Source organism: Vipera berus (genome assembly GCF_964194415.1).
Source record: "Vipera berus genome assembly, chromosome: 2".
Classification (NCBI taxonomy): domain Eukaryota; kingdom Metazoa; phylum Chordata; class Lepidosauria; order Squamata; family Viperidae; genus Vipera; species Vipera berus.
Window position 1 is genome coordinate 32,051,394 of NC_138203.1, and position 27,601 is coordinate 32,078,994.

Below are 27,601 nucleotides of genomic sequence, written 5' to 3' on the forward strand. Positions count from 1 at the left end.
CCTTTTCACATAAGGCTTCCTACTCCCCCTCTCTTTTTTTAAAATAAAAAAGCATATATATTATACAGGAAATCATCTACACAGCATGAAATATTTTTCTGCTGCTTTCCTTTAAATATCTATAAAATTGAATTAATAAATCTATCACATAACCAACTTCAAAATTTGTTTTATGATATTAAACAATTCTGTTCTCTTTGAACATTCAGTTAATATAACTGCTAAGCTTGTAAGCCGCCCTGAGTCTTCGGAGAAGGGCGGGATATAAATGGAATTAAAATAAAATAAATAAATAAAATAATAGTTGGGAGATTGCTTATATAAAAAAGGCATACATACTCAGGTTCTTATAAGATATATGAGTCCATGAGTTTTGCTGTCAGTAAATAAAATACCTTTTTATTATAAGTCTTTATTGATTAGCCCTTGGGCCATATCAAAGTGCAAAGTTCCAGCAACAAATTATTACTAAAATTAGATAAAAGCAATTTAAAATGTAATTTGATAAAATACAATTTAAAATGGAATTAGAATAAAATACAATTTAAAATGAAATGGGAATAAAATACAATCTAAAATGAAATTATAATAGTGTACAATAATTTAAGATATAGATAAAATATTATAAAATTATATTTTGGAGTCGCCCTTGCAATCTACCCCAAACAGTCCCACATATGCAGATCTCAACCGAACCATTTTAAGTATTGTCCTACATTAAATAAAATACCTTTTTAGAGGTGAAACTAGCTATCAATGTCAACTGCCAGAAAAAATTACTATCCCTTTATTATATTATCTATAATATGAAAAAGTGATGAAGCACTGAGGACAAACATGCAGCTGAATTCTACAGATCAAATATATTTTTAGTCCGATTCAGCGTGACTATACTTTTAAGTGACTTGAATTTAATTGGTACTTCAGATTATTCTTGCAGATATTATTGCAATTTTATACACACACATACACAGTATAGACACCTATATGTGTATGTATATGTATACATATATATAGTATAAGGTAATGTGTCAAATGGACAACACATATCTTTTCTATTGACTTAATTTCATTGACTGGATAATCATAAATCAGCTGTGAATATTGGTCTAAAAGCCAACTCTTTAATGTTTAGATTAATATTTATATATTTTCTCTGATAAGCACAATAGGCATTACTATTTCCATGTTTTATTACAACAGATTTTTGTAAGAAAATAGCAGCAAAGGGTCTGTGGATGCAATAGTGTTGAGTGATTATTACACTTCCTGACCACTAACTGAAATTCTGTACATTACAGCAAGAAAAAAATAAGTTGTTTGGTAGATAGAATCCTGCCACAAAGTTTACATCAGACCATGCTTCGATTACAGTTCCCTGAAGTTTACGCCAATATTAGTTAAAATCATTCTTGTGGCTAATTCCATGAAGCATATTGTGTAGCGAGGTGTGTGCGTCTGTGTCTGTGTAAAACAAGTGGAGTTAATCTAGGTTCAGCAAAGCGGAGGGCGAAGGATACTTGAGGTTGTCTTCCAGCAAGATTGCACTGGTGCAAACCTGCTCTCTGAATGGGGATTTTTTTTTAAAATGGGAACTGGGCATAGCTAAAGGTGCACAAAACAGGCCAGCGGGTTCTCGGGGTTGTTGAAAAGAGCCTTGGTGGAGCAGTGGGCTAATGCCTCCTTAAGTAACACCAGCTGCCTGCAATTAGTGCAGGTTCGCGTCCCACCAGGCTCAAGGTTGACTCAGCCTTCCATCCTTCCGAGGTAGGTAAAATGAGGACCCAGATTGTTGGGGGCAATAAGCTGACTTTGTAATAATGCCGCTTGGGGGGGGGGCAAAAGCCCTAATAAGCAGGCATATACATAGAATGAAGGCTACTGCTAAGCTTGTAAGCCGCCCTGAGTCTTCGGAGAAGGGCGGGATATAAATGGAATAAAAATAAAATAAAATAAAATTCTGCACCCAATATTCACTTCATCACACCATGGGCTACTAGCCCAATTCTCCCAACCGCATCTCGGTGAAGTTCAGCCAGAAAAAAAGGCGCTTCAAGCGAACCAGCGGGCTTCTAGTTCCGCCTCCTTTTATTGCTATGGGCGGAGACGCTTCGTTCGGATTGAGCGGATACGCTAAATCTGATGGTGGTCCCGCCTCTCGATCATAGTTCTTCCTTATAGGCGGGCGATCGACCCAGTTCCTGCTTGATCAGGCGAGAAGCGATGGTTCGGCGACTCCTGTTCCTAGGGTTGCAGGTCTTAATGCAACTGTGTCGTCTGAATGCAGGGTCTCCAAACACGTCACCGCATCTGGTCTTTATCCTGGCCGACGATCTCGGATGGAACGACGTGGGCTGGCACGGCTCCCAGATCCGCACCCCGAACTTGGACGCTCTGGGTGCCGGCGGAGTACGTCTGGAGCGCTACTATACGCAGCCCCTGTGTACTCCCTCTCGCAGTCAGTTGCTAACCGGCAGGTACCAGGTAGGAGCGAAAAACAGTTGAACTTGTCCCCAAGAAAGTGAGATTTATAACAACATTGGCTAGTTCTTTTCTCACTCTGCTCCTCTTGCAGGAGGAGGTAAAACTCTGGTGTTCATGCTTTGAATGTCCCCAGATAGGATAAAGCGTTTTATAATAGAGTCTCCTGTTATAAAATAGCATAGGGTCTCCTGTTTGAATAGAGCAGACATGTCAAACACATCCCAGAAACATTGTGGCTGATTACACACACCCCTCATACACACTCTTCACTCTTTTGCCATCTGGAAAGAGGTACAGGAGCATTCGGGCTCGGACATCCAGATTGTGTAACATTTTCTTCCTACAAGCCATTAGAATTCTCAACACGAAGAAACTGGAACTATAAATACTTGTATTTGTAGTTTTTTTTAAGTTTTTAGTTTAGAGTTATGTGTAGTTTGTGTTCTGTTCTTTTTTTGATTCATGTTGTCTGATGTAGCACCTTGGTCCGGGGGAAACGTTGTTTCATTTCACTGTGTACTGTACTGTATATTGTTGAAATGACAATAAAGTCGTCTACTACTACTACTACTACTACTACTACTACTACTACTACTATCTTAGGTTGTTGATATTTCTCCCGGCAATCTTAATTCCAACTTTTGATTCATCGAGCCCTGCCTTTCTCATGATGTGCTCTGCATATAAGTTAAATAGGCAGGGCGACAGTATACAGCCTTGCCGGACTCCTTTCCCAATTTTGAACCAATCAGTGGTTCTGTGTCCAGTTCTCACTGTTGCTTCTTGACCCGCATATAGGTTTCTCAGAGTTGGAAAAGTTACGAAGAAGAGCAATAGTCACTTCTAAGGAAATATTGCAATATTTGGGGTATTTTGGTTTTTTTAAAAAGCAAATAAAAAATAATAAGAGATGTGTGCAGGTATAGTTAGTGCAGAGAAAATGAGAATCATCCAATCGTGCTGAATTATGGCAGATTCAGGTTAAATGAAAGAATGCATTTCACACAGGATACATTTAAATGTTGAATTCCTCCAACAAAATAAAAAGATGCCTTGGATAGTATTAAAGGGAGATGAGAAACATAATGATTTGATTTGTTTAGCCTCACTTTGTATAAATTCGGCTAGTCTGGTTATTTATTCAGTATTTTTTTTTATTTTAATTCCATTTATATCCCGCCCTTCTCCGAAGACTCAGGGCGGCTTACAAGCTTAGCAGTAGCCTTCATTCTATGTATATGCCTGCTTATTAGGGCTTTCACACACACCCCAAGCGGCATTATTACAAAGTCAGCTTAATTGCCCCCAACAATCTGGGTCCTCATTTTACGTACCTCAGAAGGATGGAAGGCTGAGTCAACCTTGAGCCTGGTGGGATGCGAACCTGCACTAATTGCAGGCAGCTGGTGTTACTTAAGGAGGCATTAGCCCACTGCTCCACCAAGTCTCTTTTATGTTCATTCTGTTACTTAAATCAGCCTTAAACGTATGTTCATTCTGTTACTTAAATCAGCCTTAAAAGATATACAGGTAGTCCTCAACTTGCAATAGTTCATTTAGTGACTGTTCAAAGTTATAACAGCAGTGAAAAAAATGACTTATGATCATTGCAACCTTTGCAGCATCCCCGTGATCATGTGATCAAAATTCAGAATGCTTGGCAACTGATTCATATTTATGACTGTAGCTGTGTCCCAAGATTATGTGATCACCTTTTGCGACCTTCAATGGGGAAGCCAGATTCACTTAACAATCGGGTTATTAACTTATCAACTGCAGTGATTCACTTAACAGCTGTGGCAAGAAAGGTCATAAAATGGAGAAAATTCACTTAACATATGTCTTACTTAACAATAAAAATTTTGGGCTCAGTTGTGGTCATAAGGTCAAGGATTACTTGTATAAGAAATTGTCTTATGCTCTTAAAATACAGTCAAAATGGATAATCTCCTTTACAGAATCCTCTTGTGGCTTTTAATTTCCCCCCCCCAAAAAAATAGAAGCATTGTGCATTCTTAAACTTCTCTAATCTGCTATGGAAACTAACTTATAAATGGAAGCAAAGATATTTTTCCATATTAGCAAAATGTTTAGTAATAAGTTCCTTTTGCACCATGTGCCTTTTAAGATAGGAGATGAGAGAGCAGAAAACCACAAAGCCTTTTATACTTTTTTGTCAGTATTGTGCCCAAAATGTGTTAATAGTAGAATTGAGGGGGAACTAAGAAAAACTAACTGGGGTAGTTTTTGCAATTAGCACCTCTGACTTAAGTAACTTTGTGTTTATAAGTGCTTCTTGTTATCTAAGATTTTGAGGTGATTCCCTGACTCTCCCCCCCTTTTTTAATGTATTGCACCTAGGAAGTCTGAAGTTATCCATTTGGAAATAGATTAAGGAGAAGCAAAAGAATTGCGACAATTCTGAAGGAACTTGTAAGAAATTTCTGTTTCTTACAAAATCCCAAATTGCACCACACTGATTGGTTTCTGTAAGATATCACGGTGATTAACTTCTCTATGAGAACATTTTTGCAGGAGGAAATGTATGCATAAATAACATGCTGGCTTCTTCAAAAGTCTTGCTTCAAGAGTCAGAATTGTACCTCTTATTTTCCCCATTGCAAAAATTGAGATGGAGGCCAAGAGGTTGCTTCAAAGTGTTCTCAGAAACTTGGCACAGTGGTTGTTCTGGATACCATTCACCTTTTCTGTATGGAAGATTGTGTCATGAAAGCTTTGGCTCCTTGATTACAAATCAACACATGAAGCCAACTGAGGCCCATCATACAGAGAACTACATTTGTAGCAAAGATGTTTATTTATTTTATTTATTTTATTTTATTACGTTTATATACCGCCCTTTCCCGAAGGACTCAGGGCGGTTTACAGGGTAATTAAAAACCAAGATACAAAAGTTAAAACAAGTTTAAAAAAAATTATATTTGTCCCTATATATAAAACCCCAGTTAAAATAAGATTAATCCTCAGCCTGGGCCAGAGAGCTCGAAGAGCCAGGTTTTCAGGTCCCGGCGGAATGAACGGAGGTCGGGGGCAGTCCTCAGCTCCACTGGCAGCTGGTTCCAAAGGGCAGGCGCCCCCACTGAGAAGGCCCTATCCCTGGGTGTCGTCCGCCGGCAATCTCTTACCGGTGGCACCCTGAGAAGACCCTCCCTGTGGGAGCGCACTGGACAAAGGGAACTTGATGCCGGCAGCAGGTGTTCCCTCAGATATCCCGGACCCAAGCCATGTAGGGCTTTATAGGTCATCACCAGCACCTTGAATCTCACCCGGAGGGCAACCGGAAGCCAATGCAGCTCGCGGAGTAGAGGTATTACATGGGAGTATCGGGAGACCCCCATCACAACTCGCGCGGCCGCATTCTGCACCAGCTGAAGCCTCCGAGTGGTCCTCAAGGGCAGCCCCATGTAGAGAGCGTTGCAGTAGTCTAAACGGGAGGTCACGAGCGCATGAGTGACTGTGTGTAGGGCATCTCGGTCCAGATAGGGTCGCAACTGGCTCACCAGGCGAACCTGGGCAAAAGCCCCCCTGGTCACGGCTCCTATATGGTCTTCAAAATTGAGTCATGAATCCAGGAGGACGCCCAAGTTGCGAGCCCTATCAACGGGGGGTAACACCTCACCCCTCCATCGTTAGAGATGGAATAGTCTGGTTGACCCGAGATGCCGATAAGCACAGCCACTCAGTCTTGGCGGGATTGAGACGAAGCCTGTTTCTCCCCATCCAGACCTGGACCGCCTCCAGGCACCGGGACATCACGGCGAGGGCATCGCTGGGTTGGTTCAGGGTGGAAAGAAAAAGTTGGGTATCATCAGCGTACTGATGATACCCCACCTCAAAACCACGAATGATCTCACCCAGCGGCTTCATATAGATGTTGAACAGGAGGGGCGAGAGAACCGACCCCTGAGGAACTCCACAAATGAGAGGCCTCGGGGCAGATCTCTGCCCTCCTGTCAACACCGACTGCGAACGGCCCAGGAGATAGGAGGAGAACCACCGTAAAACGGTGCCTCCCACTCCCAACCCCCTGAGACGCCGCAGTAGGATACCATGGTCGATGGTATCAAAAGCCGCTGAGAGATCTAATAGGACCAGGACAGAGGAGCAACCCCTGTCCCGAGCCCTCCAGAGATCATTCACCAGCGCGACCAATGCCATCTCCGTGCTGTATCCGGGCCTGAAACCCGATTGGTACGGGTCCAGATAATCAGCTTCCTCCAGGAACAGAGGAAGCTGATGCGCCACCACACTCTCAACAACCTTCGCCAAAAAGCGAAGGTTGGAGACTGGACGAAAGTTATTTAAAACAGCCGGGTCCAGGGCAGGCTTCTTGATGAGGGGTCTCACCACCGCCTCCTTCAAGGCGGCAGGGAAGACACCCTCCTTCAAAGAAGCAGTTATTACTGCGTGGAACCAGCCTCGTGTCCCCTCCCGGGCCGCATAAGCTAGCCAGGAGGGGCACGGATCCAACAAACAGGTGGTGGTGCTCAGCCTCCCCATGATCCTGTCCACATCATCAGGGGAAACAGGGTCGAACACAGTCCAGATAACATGCTCAAGACCGTCCGATTCCTCCACATCAGACTCTGCCCAGTCAGAGTCCAGACCGGTCCGGATCTGAGCGATTTTGTCCGCCAGATGATGACTAAACTCCTCGGCTCGTCTATTTGAGCAAAATAGAGTTGTAATATTAGTACTGTATATCCTACTAATGTATCAGTTCTTTGAACTTAATAAAATTTGAGAATGAATGTAACAACCTCTTTTTCCTGCTCATTCCCCAACATCTGACAATGATCAATATTTTAATATTTAATACATACTCGGATAATAAATACAAATACAGCCATTACTATTTGTATGTTCTGTTCGAGTTACGATCACATTTGGGATCAGAACTTCTGTAGCTAAGTGAGGTCCTTAAGCTCCAGTTTTATGACCTTTTCTACTATGGCCATTAAACACAACACCATAGTCATTAAGTTAATCCACAATTGTCAAATGAGTCTGGCTTTCCCCATTGTTGGAAGCCTCCTGGAAAAGTCACAAATGGTGATCACATAACCCTGGCACGCTGCAAGCATACATGCCAGTTGCCAAGTACCCAAATTTTGATCATGCAATCATTGGGACGCTACAATAGTCATAAGTGCAAAGTCCAGTTGTAAGTCACTTTTTAAATTGTTGTTATAACTTTGAGTGATCACTAAATGAATGATCGTAAGCAAAGGAGTATTCTCTCATAAGACTTCACAAAATCTCAGCATTCATGAATGAACCTTGGGATTTTTCAAGATTTGAACAGTTAAGGGAGAATGTTTCCAGTGAAGGTCTGCTGTTATATCTGTAGCAGTGGAATAAAATATACAATCCTCTAGCCGAGTTTCCATTATTACTTCCCTTCTGCCTCTCCCTTCCTTGACTCTATCATAGAGGCAGAAGGGAAGTAATAGGTAGGGTGTTATTAAGAGGAAGAAGACAGAGTTCAGCCAATTTCAAACATTTTCTGTAATAAGATAACTGTGCCTAATCTGAAGCAACTGGAATAACAGTTCTGGGTTTGACTTCCTTTTATTTAGAATCAAACACAAATGTCCTGGTAAATGTAAGTTAACTATGTTTAAGTATTCTTTTACAAATACATCGTGCAAATTACTCTTTATCTTCATATATTTCTTTAATTTGTTATATTTTAAGTTGCCCGATTGATTTTTCCAATGTTAGATTTGTGTTGTGATAAAAAATGTCACTCTAGACCAGTATTTCTCAACTTTGACAACTTGAAGAGGTATGGACTACAACTCCCAGAATTCCCCAGCAAGCAAAATATGGAGGAATTCTGGGAGTTAAAATCCACACCTCTTCAAGTTGTCAAGGTTGAGAAACACTGCTGTAGACAGAACTGGTTAAGCTTCCTAACATTGTATGGGAACTAATATGTGAGGCACACTTGTTTTCATTAGATCCATACAGGTTTACAGCATCAAATAATTTGGGCTTGTCAGCCAAGCTGTGTCCCGCTGGACGAAAAACTCCTGCCTGAGTTGCTTAAAGAAGCAGGCTACGTTACTCACATGGTGGGGAAGTGGCATTTAGGAATGTACAGAAAAGAATGTCTTCCTACCCGTAGAGGGTTTGATACTTACTTTGGTAAGCAAACTTATTTTCATCCTTTCTTTAAGCTGAATGTTAAGAATGTTCTATCATTTCTATCAGCAGCTTGGACTGGTAATGATTTTTTTTAATGACCAAATTGTAATTGACTGACAGGAATTCTATCCTAAGGGAAACCCCATAGGCTTCAAACTCAAGGCAAAACCACACAAACCCAATGGAAACTTAGTAAGTTGGGAAATTAGGTAATACTGCATTGTTGTTTCTGTAGAGATGTTAGTTTCTAATATAATGGAAATTTACTGCGCAGTGATCTTCAGCTTTGTTGAGGATAGCTTCAGAGGAAGAACTGAAAATGAAAACCATATGCATACTCTAATTTCTTTAATCTCTCTCTTTTAAAGCTGGAGAAGTCTGTTGAAAATAGACAGAGAGGCAGAGCTTATCATTCTGTTCATAAATTGCTAATCATTGATGAATTTATTAGTTTTAAGGATTCATAATATTCCAGCAATAATAAGAGAAAAATAATTTTTCATTATTTGATAATGGTAATACCTTATTCTGATGAGACAGTCTCTAGATGACCAGTGGGTGTCAGTAGTAGATCAGACTTTTTTTTAGGTTTGCCTGAAGAATGTGAACATAAATAGCACAAAAGTTCTATGAGCAGCTGTTGCTGCAAGCCTGATTCAGTTTATTCTGGAAATTTCAAAACAAAAACAACTGTTCTTGCCTTCAATATTCTATAATTTCAATATCAATGTTTCTGATATATTAAACCACTTAATATTACTGCATTGCTTTTAATAATTTTAGCTAATGTATCTATTTATACTTTTTCTTCTTTAAATAGAGGATGGAATACATTGCCAAATAAATGATAGAGTTTATTTACTTGTTTAAAAAGAAATCTGAGAAGTTTTTTTCAGGTTTAGGGCATCCCTGTATTTTTTTCCTCCTGAAATTATATCATAATTGATCACTCCTTGTTTTAGGCTACCTTCTTGGAAGTGAAGATTATTATTCTCATGAGCGCTGCGTGCCTATTGTGTCTAAAAATGTGACCAGATGTGCTCTCGACTTTCGAGATGGAGAAAAAATTGCTGGTGGATATAAAACTATGTATTCTACTAATGTATTTACAAAAAGAGCTCTTGATCTTATAGCAAGTCATCAGACTGAGAAGGTATAATTGTATTTATTGGACATACATCCATTTTTCAACACAACTAAATATTTGAATGTTGTAAGCAGAGGATTATCTTTATGGATAGGTTCCTTATTTAAACATGCATTATTTCCAAGAGAAATAATAGTCTGGGTTCTTCCATTGCAGTAAGTGAGGTGCCGTCAATTGTTTCAAGCATGAGCTGCTATTATACAGTTTTATATGGTGTTGCAGATGCCAGTAAATAATTCAAAATGGCAAAAATGTTAGGTATTTTGGGAATTAATTCCCCAAATCCATAAGACTTTAGTTGGGAACTAATATCTCATGGGATTTGAGGCAATCATGCATGATTGTAAATTATTTTAAAAATAAATAAGATTTTTATTATTTAAAGCTTCTGAATGCTATCTGGAGGCATTGCAGCTGACATGGCATCTGTTGATTCTATGTTGCTGGTTCCTATGCTAAAGCATGATTTATTTAATTATATTTCATAGCTGAGCCTAGTTAGCTAGGATCACATGTCATACTAATCATGGTGAAAGGGACAATGAGGTCATGTGTTTAGTTACATATCCGTGAGCTACTGTTTCTCTCCTGCCATCCTCACCTTGCCATATCTTACATAATTATATTAGGGTTTTATATCATTTTGAATCCTGGGTAATCTGGATTCTAAATTGTGGGTGGAAACTTCATGAAGTTTCCTTTTGCAAAAACTAAAATGAAGGACGGAAGTCATGTTGGAAGTTATAGAACCATCGTCCAACTGTCTTTCAACTAGTCATACCTTATTGTAAATGTTTGTCAGTGCCTTTGGCTCCTGAACATTTGTTTCTGCAGGAAATGTGTTCCTCTAACTCAGCTGCCATATTCTCTATATTCTAAATATTTTTAGAATAATGCTTTTTTAAAACTAAACAAAAGTTGTATTGAGAGATTATGCTCATTATCAGAACTTCACAGACATGGAAAGCAAAGCTGTTTTCTCAAGTGCTTTTTACCCGAGCCAAGTGAAAATATAAGGAAGGCAGTATATATAGATGAAAATGTTATCATTTTTTCTTCTGACAGTTTCATTTAATGCTATGGTATCTTTTTTTTTGGTCATGTGTATGTTTGTGTCATAGCCATTATTTCTTTACTTTGCCCTGCAATCTGTCCATGAGCCCCTTCAAGTGCCTGAAAAATACATAGAACCATATTCTTTTATCAAAGATGAAAAGAGACGCAAATATGCTGGAATGGTTTCCATAATGGATGAAGCTGTGGGAAATATCACTTCAGCCTTGAAGAGATATGGCCTTTGGAATAATACCATACTAATCTTTTCTACAGGTAAGAATGAATAATTAAATATATACATACACAGTGATATATCTTCGGATACAGAAAGTAGAGGCCAGATTGCTGTGAACATGGCTACCACAAAATAACAATTCTGTATAATATCAGGACCCAATTCAGAATACTGGTCATTAACAATAAAGTCCTATATGGTATGGCCCTGGATTACATCAAAGACCACCCTACTTGTTATGATTCTGTCTTATCTAAATGTCCAGAGAAGGCCTGTGTTAAATAGTGGGTTCTTTGGCGCAGGAATGAAGACGCGGAACGGAGTACAAGGTAACTCATCGTTTATTTCGTGCAGGAACTGTTCTGGCGAAATGGTTGCAACTAGCTGCAATATATAGTCTAGCCCCTAGGTGGCAGCCAATAGGTTTGAATCAACCATTGCCGACTGGAGATAGCCAATTGCAGCAGAGGAGACTTGTAGTCTGGGTTGCTGGAGAGCCGTTAGCTGCTCCAGCAACCCACGTGGTATTCCTCAAAGAGCCCAGTACATAGCCTGGTTAAGGCCCAAACCTCAAATGAGATAAAAGATGTGTAGGCTACAAGGAAGTTGGTCTTGGTACTAGTCTCCCCATTGTGAAACATGTTGCTCTCCCCAAATACCTTTGCCCCTTTAACTTTAGGGGTTTCAGAAAGCATTAAAACTATTTTTAAGAAAATCTAATAGGCTTTCAGCTTCTATCAAAAAACATCCAGTGATTTTTTAAATATTATTTCAGGGGGGGCTGTTTAAGTTGGTACTTTTAGATGTTGTTTGTTACTGACAATTTTTCTGTATATCACCTGATATTGACATGATCAGGTCATATAGAAATAATCCAAATGATAAGTTAATAAATCTATAGAAAATGAGGAATCATAAATAGATGATTGGAATTTGATATCAAGGGCAGAATTCTGAACCAATTCTTCTTTGATTTGATTTGCTGCAGTCCTAAAACATTAAGGCAATTTGCAACATTTAATGTACTTACATGGATAAATATGATTGTCACTAATCCTACTTGTAATTGCTTTTTACTTTGGCAATTTTTCTGGGGTACCTTTTATTCTATTTTTCTTTACAAATATTAGGAAATATTTTTCCCCAAACACTCGTGAATGATGCAATACATGCAACAGTTGATGTAGTTGCATAACATACAAGTTCCAACACAAGTTTGTTTACTGTATATGGATGTATTGAGAATTTGTTCTCTAACAAGCCTATTAATGTGTGTACTTAATGTAAACTAAAATATAGTTGACTAAATATTACTTATAGGGTATGCATTAGTTTTGCCCAACTTTGCCGTATACAGGTGTTGTAAAAGTATATATGGAAAACTTGGCATGTTCTTTACAAAACTGATCTTGTGACATTTTAAATATAGAACAATATTTTTATCCAGTTTTTATTACTATGTCAGTGAACAGTTCATTTTATGTGATGCTTTCTCGAATTGCCATGTAGTTTCTCAAAAAATGTCTTCCTCTGTAAAATGGGTTTCTGTTTTTCTCCCATAATTAAGCATCTTTGAAAAATTGTTTTTAATTTCTCTTGGCAATTTTAGGTTACTTTATTATTGAAAATAATGAAGAGTGTTACTGCTGGGTTGTTTGTCTATGGATGTTCTTAGTCATCCAGGTCATAGTTGTCCCAAAGGTGCTTTTTAAAAAGGCAACTGGACTTGGTTTTTCCTTTGAAGACATTTTGGTTCTCATCCAAGAAGCTTTTCTAGTTCTAGGTTGTAGTTTTTTGTTGTATGTTACTCTATACTTCTTGAAATGGGAGAAATCAAGAGAAATACATCAAAGACCAACTTACCCATTATGATTCTGGAGAGATAATTATACAAAAAAACAAACAAACATACAGAGCCACAGGCTGGGCTTTTTAAGACATGTAAGAATATCATTCCTGAGAATTTAATCAGAATTCTCTTTATTTTTCTTAGAAAAGTGACATAACCTTTTTTTTGCATGACCATTGCAGCATCCCCATGGTCACAATATCAAAATTCAGACACTTGGCAACTGACTCATATATATGATGGTTGCAATATCCCTGGTCATGTGATCACCCTCTGCAACCTTCTGACAAGCAAAGTCAATTGGGAAGCTGGATTCATTTAACAACTATGTTATTAATTTAACACCTGAAATGATTGACTTAACTGTGACAAGAAAGGTCATAAAATGGGGCAAAACTCACTTAGCAAATGTCTCATTTAACAGCAGAAATTTTGGGCTCAATTGTCGTAACTGAAGGACTAACTGTATATTTATATTTTCATATACTTTTAAAGATTTTTTTGAAATAGTCCTGGTGTTTTTAAGAATTTCTCTTTTCAAGGAAAAAATAACTTTAATTTAGCATTATATTCACCCTCATAAAGCATCCTTAGTAATATCAGGAAAATTTTCACAGTCCAGCCATGAGATAATTGCAAAGCTCTTTACATAGATTTATACTTTTCTTTCATAGGAAGCTAGCTTATGCTGAGTCAGATAATTTATATCACTATTGTCAATTCAGCAGCAATTCTAAGTTCCAAATAGGACAGACTGTATTCAACAGATTTAACCTAGGACTTTTAGCTTACAGAAAATGGATTCTGCTACTGAAGTAAGACCAATTTTTGTTTTAGTTCTCATCTTAACCAAAATAATAGAAACCTGTAAATAAGGTGGCTACTTGGCAGACCCTATATCTTTAGCAACTGTGTGAAATGTAGAAGTTTAGCACAGTCTGTGCTCCAAATACAAATATAAAGCTGTGGAGAAGGTTGTCTTTACTACTGTATATCTGGTAATTTCCAGAAGAGGGTGCTACAAGATATGAAATTTTACTATCATGGTCAGAGATTAGTTTCATTTACATTTTTCTTTGTTTTGAAGTGTAACCTTTTCTGTATTACTTTCCTACTGTTATGATACCTTGTAGCAAAACAATGAGCTAAAAAGAGCTGAGTACCTTCTCTTCCATCAACAGCTAGAACAATTTAGTAAACATCCTGATCTTTGGTATGCTATTTGTAGTTTGGGTTGGCTTTCTGGTGCAGCAGTGAAAAATGTATTGCTGTGCAGATGTTGCTGCCATTCAGCATCCCTCACCATAGTCTTATTAGCTGAGCTTGGTGGGAGTTATAATACAACATCTGGAGGAATGTAAGTTCTTCATCCTTGTTTCAGTAGAGAGTACCAGAGAGTACTAAGTAATCTAGCTGAAATCATGAACCCAGTTGTATGGTTACTGAACTTCTAAAATTAGGACTTGAAGATCTAGGGCAGGGGTGTCAAATTCAATTTCACTGAGGGGCACATCAGGGTTGTGGTTGGCTTTGGGAGGAGGCATGCGGGCGTGGTAGGATGGGCGTGGCCAGGGTGGGTATGGCTAGCTCATTCTCACTTGTGTCGGGGGCACCTGTGTGGTCCAGGTGGGGCTGGGGGGATCCACTGTCTTCAGCGGAGGAAGGCGAGACCAGGGCGAGTGCCAAACTCTTTTCCACCAGAGGAGTCTTGCTGTCTCTCTCAGGCCACACAGAGGACCCCTGGACAGGCTGCCCGAAGCCTTGGGCAGTGGACGGCAAGCGCCCAGCTTGGTCCTTGAGCTCCCATGGCATCGGGACCCCACAGCCCAGCCCAGCCCTGCTTTCCCAAGGGGCCGCTTTGCTGCGCTTACCTCCTCCTCAAAGCTGCTGCTGCTGTTCTTACTGTCCTTGGCCAGGTTGTTCATGGTGTGCGTGGGAGGACAATGTGTATGGGACAGAAGGAGGCCCACTCCCACTCCATGCAAGGAGATCCAGCTTTGTAATTAAAGCATCCTCAGCAATAGGATGGGAGACCACCAGGAAAGATCAGGAGGAGGGAACAAGGGGATGGCGAAAGGGCAGCAGGTTTGCTGGTGACCAAGTGCCAAGGCACGACTTCCCTCAGACACTCCCTCTCTCTCATTATAATCCCCTTCCTTCCTTCTTTCCTTCCTTTTTTCCTTCTCTCCTTCCTTTCTTCCCTTTTCTTCTTTTTCCTTCCCTCTTTATTCTCCTTTCTTTTCCTTCCCGTCTTTCCTTCTTTTTCCTTCCTTGCTCTCTTTCCCTCTTTCCTTCTTTTTTTCTTTGTGTTTCCTTTCATTTTCTCCTTTCCTGTCCCTTCTTGGATGCTCAAATGCAAAAGGGGAAACATTTCTTGATGCCTGCTTGCCTTGTGATCAAATGCCACTTTTGCTAGTAGTCTGTGGCCACTTAAAAGACTGAGAAGAAACCAGGCTCAGTTTATTCCATGCTTGCATTTAGTGGGGGTGTCCTCAGACAACAGTATAACAAAACTGTCAAAATGGTGGCTGTGATAGTTGATCAAAACCCGTCTGTTTTTTATGTGCAACAGCCTTAGCATTTAGGAACAGAGGTAAGTTAGTTGCTTTTCTATTAATACATAATCCTTAAAAGGGCTCTCCTGTAAGGACCCTGTCTTGGTCTAATTCAGACTGGAAATATACCAAAGGAAAATATTTTCCCCACTCTGCTTTGTCCTCTTTTCCCCACTGGAAATGGCTGCTTGCAACATAGAAGGAGGGGATACTTTCCTAAGAGCTCACAATTCAAGAATACCAATGTTAACTTGAATTGCCAACAAGGTCCTGTCTGTGACAAAACAGAACAGAAAATTGCTTTCTCCCTTGAACTGGGGCATCTCCAACCAAGTTGCCTCTCCTTTCTTCCTCTTTCCCTCCCTCCCTGACTCCTTCCTTCCTTCCTTCCTTCCTTCCTTCCTTCCTTCCTTCCTTCCTTCCTTCCTTCCTTCCTTTTTTTTAAGCTGCCAGAGGCTCCGGGCAGGGGTGACAACAGGCAGCGGTGGGCAAAGGCTTCTTCTTATCATTGCCTCTGCGTGGCTCAGCTCACCTCTCCCAGACCCACGTACGTGTTTGTGTGTCTGTGCGCGTGCACGGTGTGTGTGTGTTTCTCACCCTTGCAGCCCTGCGCCCTCAACAGAAACTTTCTGCGATGGCAGGCTGTAAACTAATGAAAGCTGGTTTTTTGGTGTGTTTGTTTCTTTTCCTCAACATGCCGCCAATCACATTGTGCCCTGCCCACCCCCTCAGCTCCCGCCCACACCCCATGGAAGGCTGCAAGAAGGTACCATCGCAGCTTCTCTTACCTCTCCCATTCTTTTCTTCCCCAATATCACATTGTGGGGCTGCAAGAGGTGAGACCCCTCTTGTGCACGTGCACACACACACACACACACACACACATGGGTCCCATTCTGTCTCCTCCACGCTCAGGCAAGGGGAGGGGGAGAGATTGGCAGCATTGCTGGTTATGCTGCCAGCGGCCGTGTCTTTCCCATTCTGGGGTGGGACAGTCCCAGTGAAAGGGAAGCCTTGCAGGCTGCGAGGCCAGGCCAGCGAGCAGGGCATAGAGGCGCTAGTGCTGATCTACAACTTGGTGTGGAATGCGGTCAGCCTTAGATCCGCGACGCTGCCCTGTAGCCAGTGAAGGCTGACATCCTGGGTGGAAGGGAAGCATTCAGAACGCAGTCCCCAGGGATACCAGGCCTCACACATTCACTACCTCCTGCACACGTGCCCAGAGGGGGCGGGAGTGGTCCCTCATTGGTTCCAGGGCATCACGGTGGAACTAAGGCTGACCACATTGTAGATCAGTGCCCAGTTGCCCTGGACCAAGGCACTGTGGGCCAGTCCTTCGACGTTTCCAAGGTGGCTCCTTTACCGCATATGATTTAACGCATCCTTTGGAGGCTTGAAATAGAATACATATAGATATAATGCTGTCACGTAAGTTCCATAATCATCTATGGCAAACCAATGTAAGAAATTGGAGTGATGGCTGCAAGTTTGAAGAACAGCTGTTAGAAATGAATTTCCTTCTATCTAAAACATATTTTTCAAACTTGGGAACTTTAAGACATGTAGATGTTAATTCCCAGAATTCGCCAGCCAGCATGCTAATTCTCTACTAGAATCAGAGAATGGAGTATAAGAGAATTCATTCTAATTTACCAATGAAAATTGGCATTTAAAAAACTAACAGTTGCTCTGCCTGATGGCAAGGAAGTAGTCCCCCTCCCACCCAGAGCTGGTCCTCCTTAATATAGCATTTGTGTGCCTGTCTGCAGATTAGTTATATTACTACAAGTTATAAGTGCAGTTATTTATTAAATATGTGCCTTGTATGTTGTCCCCTTGTTTCCATTTTTGTGATTTCCTTCCTTGTTCCAATACATAAGCCTTGCTTTTTCATCTACAAATAAAGGAGTTATTTGCAAACTAATCAAATAAATTTAACAAATAAAATAAAAATTTCAGTGTACTGATTAATTTTTCAAACAATATATGTCTTCTGCTTTGTTCCCATGTACTCAGGACTGGATTGGGATATAATTTAAATGCTTCAAATACTGATAATGTGCAATCACCTAATCATGCATTAACAACATTTTAAATTTTTTCAGAAAACTGCTGTGTATACTCTACACACGTATCACAAGTAGGCTTTAAAATGAAAGTTGTAAAATGCATAATGTTGGGGGTGATTTTGAAGTTCAGATGGAAGCAGAAGTCTTCAATATATGGGTTTGTGTGGGTTTAAAAATGGGTGCATTTTAAAAAAAGTTTAGCAGGATGAGTGGGAAGAAGCTAATCTTGCTAGGAGAAGAATATACTTATTACAGAAATTATTCATTGTGGACAGGATTGAAACACACAATACACAAAGACCAAAAGGGAGAGCGGAGGGAGCTGCTTAATCCTTGAAGTACAGAAGTTGAAGAATCCAGGTCATTGGGAATGCCTGAGGTTAGAAATTAAGTGGCTCAGTCAAACTCTGAATGAAAGCTTTCATAGAAGCTACATAACTAATAAATATAGTGCATATTACTAACCCTTCCCTTTTATAAGTTTTGGAAGGATTCACTCCCACAGTTTAAAAATTTATAATAAAATTGAAATCGCAGGCCTCCAATGCTGTTTTTGGCAGTCAGTTCTAAATTCTCCAAGCTGATGTGAACAGAACAACTTGAATTGGTGGCAGGTTTGCCCCTTGCTTAAACTATAGCCACATGCCTTTTAAATAAGTATATGTTTCAGACATTTCATATTGGTACCGCCGTGTATAATTCTTGACATATTGGTGTCTCTTTATTGCTTTTAAGGTGTGTGTGTGTGTGTGCGTGTAGCCAGAGTCGAGGCTCAACAGATGGTCCCAGTTCCTTTTTTCAAAGTTACATTGTGCAGCTTGCTATTGATTTCTTAGCTTATTTATCTCTTATTAAGGAACTAACTTTATGCTAATATGAAATTGCTTTAAAAAAATAAATCAATACTCTTAAAGCAGTGCAATATAGTGCTATTAATTCCCCAAGATTTTCCCCTTACCTTTGATCTTACTAAGGAGAGGCATCTGAATGACCTTCAAAGGTTTTAGGCTCCAGTTGCTTTTAAACCCAGCTACTCTAGCCTGTGGTAGGAAACTCTTGAGAGATGTATAGAAAAATTAGTTGGTTCCTATGTTACCATCTCAAATTATGAGACTCAATGCTTGTATATCCATATGAATATTTTATTGATTTTTCTCTTTGAGTCTAGAACAGATTTCACCCATTCTTATCCAAGATGATCCTTGGAATACAGAGAGGAAACAAACTAAGGAAGATGTGTACATAGGTTCACACTAACCAATAATGCATTTCTTTTGATTTTGGATTAATCATATTTCACATGAATCCATCTATTTCCTTATATAAACTATAGATTGTGGGTTAGGGTGCTGTGTTGATTTTTACTTATTCGGCAAATTATTAAAGCATGGCTGACCACAGTGTACAAAGTGAATATAACATAAAAATCTTATCATAAGGTGCAAAAGATTGTGGGTTGCATTAAACAACGAAGCGCCCAGAGTCACTTTGGCTTGTGAGATGGGTGGTATATAGAAGTCTGAAAAAATTGTGCTGGCTTTAGAGGACTGCTTCGTTAATAATGCCTCCAGTACATTAACTTCCCCTTCATGGATTACTGCCTTGTTGTGGCGAAGGGGCTTGCGTAATTCAATGAAGCTATGAGCTATGCCGTGCAGGGCCACCCAAGACGGAAAGGTCATAGCAGAGAGTTCTGACAAAACGTGATCCACTGGAGAAGGAAATGGCAACCCACTCCAGTATCTTTGCCATGAAAACCCTATGGACAGTACCAAAAGGCAAAACAATATGACGCTGGAAGATGAGCCCCTCAGGTCGGAAGACATCCAATATGCTACTGGGGAAGAGCAGAGGGCTAGTACTAGTAGCGCCAGAAAGAATGAAGCAACTGGGCCAAAGCCGAAAGGACGCTCAGCTGTGGATGTGTCTGGTGGTGAAAGGAAAGTCCGATGCTGTAAAGATTTTTTCTCCATAGGAACCTGGAATGTAAGATCCATGAATCAAGGCAAGCTGGACATGGTCAAACAAGAGATGACAAGACTGAACATTGACATCTTAGGAATCAGCGAACTAAAATGGACAGGAATGGGTGAATTTAATTCAGATGACCATCAGGTATACTACTGCGGGCAAGAATCCCTCAGAAGAAATGGAGTAGCCTTCATAGTCAATAAAAGAGTAGGAAAAGCAATACTGGGATACAATCCTCAAAATGACATAATGATCTCAGTTCGAATCCAAGGCAAACCATTCAATAGCACAGTAGTCCAAGTCTATGCCCCAACCACCAGTGCTGAAGAGGATGAAATTGACCGGTTCTATGAAGCCCTACCGCACCTTATAGAACTAACACCAAAAAATGATGTTCTTATCATCATGGGGGATTGGAATGCTAAAGTAGGAAGCCAAAAGATAACCAGAATAACAGGCAAGTTTGGCCTTGGAGTGCAAAATGAAGCAGGGCACAGGCTGATAGAATTCTGTCAAGAGAATACGATGGTCATAGCAAACACTGTTTTCCAACAACCCAAGAGACGGCTCTACACATGGACATCACCAGATGGTCAACACAGAAATCAGATTGACTATATGCTCTGCAGCCAAAGATGGAGAAGCTCTATACAGTCAGTAAAAACAAGACCAGGAGCTGACTGTGGCTCAGACCATGAGCTTCTCCTTGCAAAGTTTAGGCTTAAACTGAAGAAAGTAGGGAAAAGCACTAGGCCACTCAGGTATGAATTAAATCATATCCCTGTTGAATATACAGTAGAGGTGACAAATAGATTTAAGGAATTAGATCTGATAGACAGAGTGCCTGACGAACTATGGACAGAGGTTCGCAACATTGTACAACAGGTAGCAACCAAAACCATCCCAAAGAAAAAGAAATGCAAGAAAGCAAAATGGCTGTCTGAGGAAGCTTTGCAAATAGGTGAGGAAAGGAGGGAAGTGAAAGGCAAGGGAGAAAAAGAAAGATACACCCAATTGAATGCAGAATTCCAGAGAATAGTTAGAAGAGATAAAAATGCCTTCTTAAATGAACAGTGCAAAGAAATAGAAGAAAACAATAGAATAGGGAGGACCAGAGATCTTTTCAAGAAAATTGGAGAGATGAAGGGACCGTTTAATGCAAAAATGGGCATGATAAAGGACCAAAATGGGAGGGACCTAACAGAGGTAGAAGAGGTTAAGAAGAGGTGGCAAAATTACACAGAACTATACAAGAATGAGCTTAATGTCCCTGATAATCACAATGAGGTGGTCACTGACCACGAGCCAGACATCCTAGAATGTGAAGTGAAGTGGGCCTTAGAAAATCTGAGCAACAACAAAGCTAGTGGAGGTGACAGTATTCCAGCTGAGCTACTCAAAATCTTAAAAGAATGCAGTAAAAGTGCTACACTCAATTTGCCAGCAAATTTGGAAAACTCAACAGTGGCCATAGGATTGGAAAAGATCAGTTTACATTCCAATTCCAAAGAAAGGCAGTGCCAAAGAATGTTCAAACTATCGCACCATTGCACTCATTTCACATGCTAGTAAAGTCATGCTTAAAATCCTACAAGCTAGACTTCAGCAGTATGTGGATCGAGAATTACCAGAAGTACAGGCAGGATTTCGAAGAGGCAGAGGAACTAGAGATCAAATTGCCAACATACGCTGGATCATGGAGATAGCTAGGGAGTTCCAGAAAAACATCTACTTCTGCCTCATTGACTATGCTAAAGCCTTTGATTGTGTGGATCATAACAAACTGTGGCAAGTTCTTAAAGAGATGGGAGTACCAGACCATCTTATTTGTCTCTTGAGAAACCTATATGCGGGCCAAGAAGCAACAGTGAGAACTGGACATGGAACCACTGATTGGTTCAAAATTGGGAAAGGAGTCCGGCAAGGCTGTATACTGTCGCCCTGCCTATTTAACTTATATGCAGAGCACATCATGAGAAAGGCAGGGCTAGATGAATCAAAAGCTGGAATTAAGATTGCCGGGAGAAATATCAGCAATCCAAGATATGCAGATGATACCAGTCTAATGGCAGAAAGTGAAGAACTAAAGAGCCTCTTGTTGCGGGTGAAGAAGGAGGGTGTAAAACCTGGGTTGAAACTTAACATTAAGAAAACCAAGATCATGGCATCCGGCCCTCTCAATTCCTGGCAAATAGATGGGGAAGAAATGGAGGTAGTGACACATTTTATTTTCCTGGGCTCCAAGATCACTGCAGATGGGGACTGTAGCCAAGAAATTAAAAGACGCTTGCTCCTGGGGAGGAAAGCCATGGCAAATCTAGACAGCACACTAAAAAGCAGAGACATCACCCTGTCAACAAAAGTGTGTATAGTCAAGGCTATGGTCTTCCCAGTTGCAATGTATGGCAGTGAAAGTTGGACCATAAGAAAGGCCGAGCGCCAAAGAATTGAGGCCTTTGAGCTATGGTGCTGGAGAAGACTCCTGCGAGTCCCTTGGACTGCAAGGCGATCAAACCAGTCAGTCCTAGAGGAGATCAACCCTGACTGCTCTTTAGAAGGCCAGATCCTGAAGCTAAAACTCAAATACTTTGGCCACCTAATGAGAAGGAAGGACACACTAGAGAAGAGCCTAATGCTGGGAAAGATTGAGGGCAATAGAAGAAGGGGACGACAGAGAATGAGGTGGATGGATGGAGTCACTGAAGCAGTAGGCGTGAGCTTAAATGGACTCCAGAAGATGGTAGAGGACAGGAAGGCCTGGAGGAACGTTGTCCATAGGGTCACGATGGGTCGGACACGACTTCGCAGCTAACAACAACAACAACATTAACTTGACAATTTAAATTCAACATCAGAAAGAAATATTTTGCATTAGCACATGGCATTTGAGATTCTTTTTCCAACATGCGTGAAAATGTCTTGGCAATGAGACACAGTATATGAAAGGCAAAATACTCTTTGGAAGAGGTGCTCTGAGGTTTGGAAGCAGGATTTAATATTTCAACTCCCCTGAATATAGCAGTGGATGTAGCCTAACTGGAATGGAATTCAATTTATGTTATTATTTATGAAGATCTTGAGTTTGGAGAAACCATCTGAGAAGTTAGTGGACTTCACTGTACATAAACCTAAAAAAGCTTGGGGAGGCTGGATAAATTCCAAGGGAATATGAACTTAATAACCATCTTCTGTCACCTGCATTTTTCTCTGACAGTGTATTTCCCCCTTTCAGCAAAACAGCAGCACTAAGTAGAAAGTGCATAGTGAAAAGTGTTTTACAAAGGATTTTGTTCTTGTCCCCTGAATGTCTAATACAGTTCAAAAGTAAATGTAAGGAGAGATATTTTTCTAAGCTTCCCTTTTTTAGTTCAGACAAATGATCCAAAAAAGGAGAGGGTAGAGATCATAGATTTCCCAAAAATGGGAAATCATTTATCTCAAGAGAAAAGGGTGAATTCCTTGCCAATACATATTAAGGCAAATGTGCTCACTAATTTAGTATTTTAATGTAAATTTTACCAGAGTTAAATAAGGAATACTGGGTGTAGTTCTGAATGCCCCATGAGACAATTTTGCTAATAAATATTAAATCATAGAATCATCGGGCTGGAAGGCACCTTGATCTTCTCGTCCAACCCCTACCCAAGGCATTTATACTATCCCGGACAAATTAATGTCCAAACTTTTCTTGAAAACTTCTAGCGACAAAGCATCCATAACTCCAGAAGGCAAGCCATTCCATTATTTGATTTTTCTTGCAGTTGTATGGCATATTCTGTAAGAATAGCTTATTTACACTGTTCATTTTTCTGGGATTTTTAATTCTTCAAAAATTGTTTTGTTTTCCCCATATAATAAATAATTTCACACGTCATAATTTTTTAGATATTGTAATGGTGTGGAAGAAGACAGTGAAATGTTGAAGCTGGCTATAAACCTGCAAAGGTTTTAAACCTGCAAATGTTTTTCTATTTATTACCTTGTCTTTTTCTTGACATGTAAAAAGCTCATCTGTAACTACTGTTCAGACTGTGATTGTGTCACTGTGTGATCAGGCTTCAGTGTTTATGTCAAATTTCATTTCACCATTTTGTGCTTTATGGCTTTTAATACTACACTCTGCTTATGAAGTATAAACCAAAAATTCATTGCCTCTGGCATATGTAACAGCAATCCCCTTAGGTATGTGCTAATGAAGACAATGCTGTTTATGCTTCTAAAGTAGAGTAGCAGTGATAAAGACATTCTATTAATTTGAGATGGTGTTAGTGTTTATTTTTCCAGCTTTGCACCTAACATATTGGATTTTGACTTGCATCAGCAACAGAGCCAAAGCCTTGCAACACGAGCCTGTTTTGAAACATAACCAGTCTCTGAAAAAAAATGTTGATAAAAATGGTGTGTGTGTTTGTGTGTGTGAGAGAGAACCATAATATGCCCACCACACAAGGTAAGAAAATTATTTATGTTGTTGTTGTTAGCTGCGAAGTAGTGTCCGACCCATCGCGACCCCATGGACAATGTTCCTCCAGGCCTTCCTGTCCTCTACCATCTTCTGGAGTCCATTTAAGCTCACACCTACTGCTTCAGTGACTCCATCTAGCCACCTCATTCTCTGTCGTCCCCTTCCTCTATTGCCCTCAATCTTTCCCAGCATTAGGCTCTTCTCCAGTGAGTCCTTCCTTCTCATTGGGTGGCCAAAGTATTTGAGTTTTAGCTTCAGGATCTGGCCTTCTAAAGGGCAGTCAGGGTTGATCTCCTCTAGGACTGACCGGTTTTATCACCTTGCAGTCCAAGGGACTCGCAGGAGTCTTCTCCAGCACCATAGCTCAAAGGCCTCAATTCTTTGGCGCTCAGCCTTTCTTATGGTCCAACTTTCACAGCCATACATTGCAACTGGGAAGACCATAGCCTTGACTATACGCACTTTTGTTGGCAGGGTGATGTCTGCTTTTGTTCTGAACCAGCCTGCTACCGGCCTTGCAGAAAGGCAACCCCTGTACAAACGGCAGAGGCTGGAGAGCGTCTGAAGCTGGAAGGCGTCTGCCAAGATTTATTACACAAACAACAGAACAAGAAACAAAACACTGGAACTGTGATCCTCAAACGGAGCGGTTGCTTTCAGCAACCAGCCCTTCCCCAAACACTCCCTTTATTAGAGTTCAGGGCGTGGCCTCCCTGTGCCTCCTTCCGAGGAGTCCCACAGCCTTTCTCTGCTTGTTCCTGCTTGACTGCCTCCTGCGTCGGGCGTCCTTGAACAGGGCCAGCTGTGGGTCATCATCATCCGCACTGTCGGGCTCGCGCAGCTGAGAAGAGGGCCCTGGCTGGGGGCTCTGCGAAGCCTCCAAGCCATCATCAGCAAGTTCGTCTTCAACACCCTCCTCCTCCCCCTCGTCTGAGTCATCCGAGACATCCGAGCCGGCTGCAGGACCCACAGGCTGGCCCTGAATCACAACAGCTTTTTAGTGTGCTGTCTAGATTTGCCATGGCTTTTCTCCCCAGGAACAAGCGTCTTTTAATTTCTTGGCTGCAGTCCCCATTTGCGGTGATCTTGGAGCCCAAGAAAATAAAATGTGTCACTACCTCCATTTCTTCTCCATCTATTTGCCAAGAATTGAGAGGGCCGGATGCCATGATCTTGGTTTTCTTAATGTTAAGTTTTAAGCCAACTTTTGCACTCTCCTTCTTCACCCACAACAAGAGGCTCTTTAGTTCCTCTTCACTTTCTGCCATTAGAGTGGTATCATCTGCATATCTTAGGTTGTTGATATTTCTCCCGGCAATCTTAATTCCAACTTTTGATTCATCTAGCCCTGCCTTTCTCATGATGTGCTCTGTATATAAGTTAAATAGGCAGGGCGACAGTATACAGCCTTGCCGGACTCCTTTCCCAATTTTGAACCAATCAGTGGTTCCGTGTCCAGTTCTCACTGTTGCTTCTTGACCCGCATATAGGTTTCTCAAGAGACAAATAAGATGGTCTGGTACTCCCATCTTTTTAAGAACTCGCCACAGTTTGTTGTGATCTACACAATCAAATGCTTTAGCATAATCAATGAAGCAGATGTTTTTTTCTGGAATTCCCTAGCTTTCTCCATGATCCAGTGTATGTTGCCATTATTTATACTTTTGTAAGAACCCAGAACACCAGTGAGCAGATAATATAACCTAACATTAATATTATCTCAGTTTGTCAGAAGGCTAAGTTATTGTGGTTCTGCAGATACATGGAGCTTTTCCACTACCAAAGCTACATTAGAAATAAGTTTCGATTAGGCCACAGATTTGAGATTATAATTACTAAACTATATTTATTATCTGAAATAAATTTACTGAGATGTATGTAATAACCAACGATTATTTGGATACAGATGGCATAAGCTCTTCTTCAGACATATATGCTAAATGCGTGATAGAGCATAATACCTGAGAAAATATAAAGATAGGCTTTGCTCTGCCGATACTTTTCTTTCTGTTTTGTTCTTATTCATCTATCCTACATAGCTCTGTAAACTTCAGAAGCTAGAAAGATTATTCCCAAGCTCTTTCAAACTATTTTACTAATTCACTTAAGAAATGTACAACATGAAATTCAATTTAACTTTGATTTGAAATTCAGAAAGATCATTTCCTTCAATTTTTGCATATTCCTGATCTGTGCATATATGATCCTCTCAAAGCCCTAAGCCATCTTTTTTCCTAAAATAGCTTACAACAGTTAACGTATTCTAAAAGAGTTGGATAAAGATGGAGCATGATCTTCAAAACAACTTAAATGAAAACAATTCAGTATTTGTTTTTCAATGGTGGGCCAGACAGTGTAGATGTTTATCTACCTGTCTGCCTGTGTACCTATCTATTGTGGTATGCTATTATAAATACTAGCAGATCAGATTGCAGAATCCGTATTTGCTTTAGAGACAAATGCATAAACATAAGCAATTGTTTTCCTCATTACTGACTGCATTAATATATCACTTTCCTATCACAACATTGGTATCTTACAGTGACTTACCATCTAAGATACAAAATTCACATTTGGCTTTGTGTAATGTTTAGAAATAGTTTGTGGAGAGAATTCTGGGAAAAGTGAGATATTTGGCCTCAGCCAAAAAAAGTTGGTGTCTTAATCTTTGAAAACATTTCCCTTATTAATGAGATAACTCACTCCGGGACAATATTTTTCAACTTTGGCAAGTTTAAGATATATGGATTTCCAGCTCCCAGAATTCCCCAGCCAACATTGTTCTGTACTTTTTAAGAAGTATTACAATTTTTTAAGTTCAAGGCTTATGTTAGTAGAAATTTCCTTCATGGAAAACCAATTGAACCAAAATGTTTCACTATGAATAGAATGTTCATTTCTTCAGATGCTTTCCAGGTATGTGAATTTCCTGCAATTCTCAGCAATAGCTGTGCCTGCTGGAAAGTTATATGGTATTCTTTTTTATTTGCAGTAAGTTAGTTCTTACTTGGTAATGGCTCATCCCTGTATAATTTTGAGTATAAAATCTGAATATTAGACAGGAAAAAATACACCGTAACTCATGGTTTGCAAATGGTCTGAAGCCTTGCATATTCTAGTAAGTTCAACATTTAGCAATGACATTTCAGCCAGAATTATCTTATCTTTATGTACTGTCACAATGAGTCAGTTTCAGAAAACATGCTTTGGATAAATAAGGAGAAAATCCAAGGGTGCAAACCTTTTGTTACTTGGATAAAATGATAAAATGTAAACAAAAGGTTTTGGAGAACACTTATAAATGTCCTTTTCCTCCCAGAATATTCTAGTCGGTTTGTTGGCCTGGATACTGCTGTTTTGCTTAAGATGTTGACTAAATAGCAAGAAAATATTATGACTAAGTTACAAATTTGTGTGACTTTAGGGAAAAAAATTGTATTTTCTTTCTTATGCTTAACTGGAAGTTAAAATGCTTGAAGCATGATTTTATTTCAATGGGATATAATTCATGTCAGTGTGCCCCTGTTAAAATAATTACATGGGATACCAATTGAAAATCCTCTTATGAAGACCATATATAATTTATTTTCAAGGATCAC

At 40.1% G+C, this 27,601-nt stretch overlaps 1 protein-coding gene across 1 annotated transcript in view; it reads left to right on the top strand.

Moving 5' to 3' along the window:
- Positions 1–2,220: 2,220 nt before the first annotated feature.
- The window catches only part of ARSB (arylsulfatase B), an 81,492-nt gene continuing 56,111 nt past the window's right edge, over positions 2,221–27,601 (top strand). Inside the window, exons 1-4 of the mRNA XM_081316556.1 lie at positions 2,221–2,484; positions 8,469–8,655; positions 9,618–9,808; positions 10,924–11,131. Of these exons, the coding sequence (XP_081172682.1) occupies positions 2,224–2,484; positions 8,469–8,655; positions 9,618–9,808; positions 10,924–11,131 (847 nt within the window). The 5' untranslated portion in view covers positions 2,221–2,223. The remainder of the gene's footprint in view (positions 2,485–8,468; positions 8,656–9,617; positions 9,809–10,923; positions 11,132–27,601) is intronic.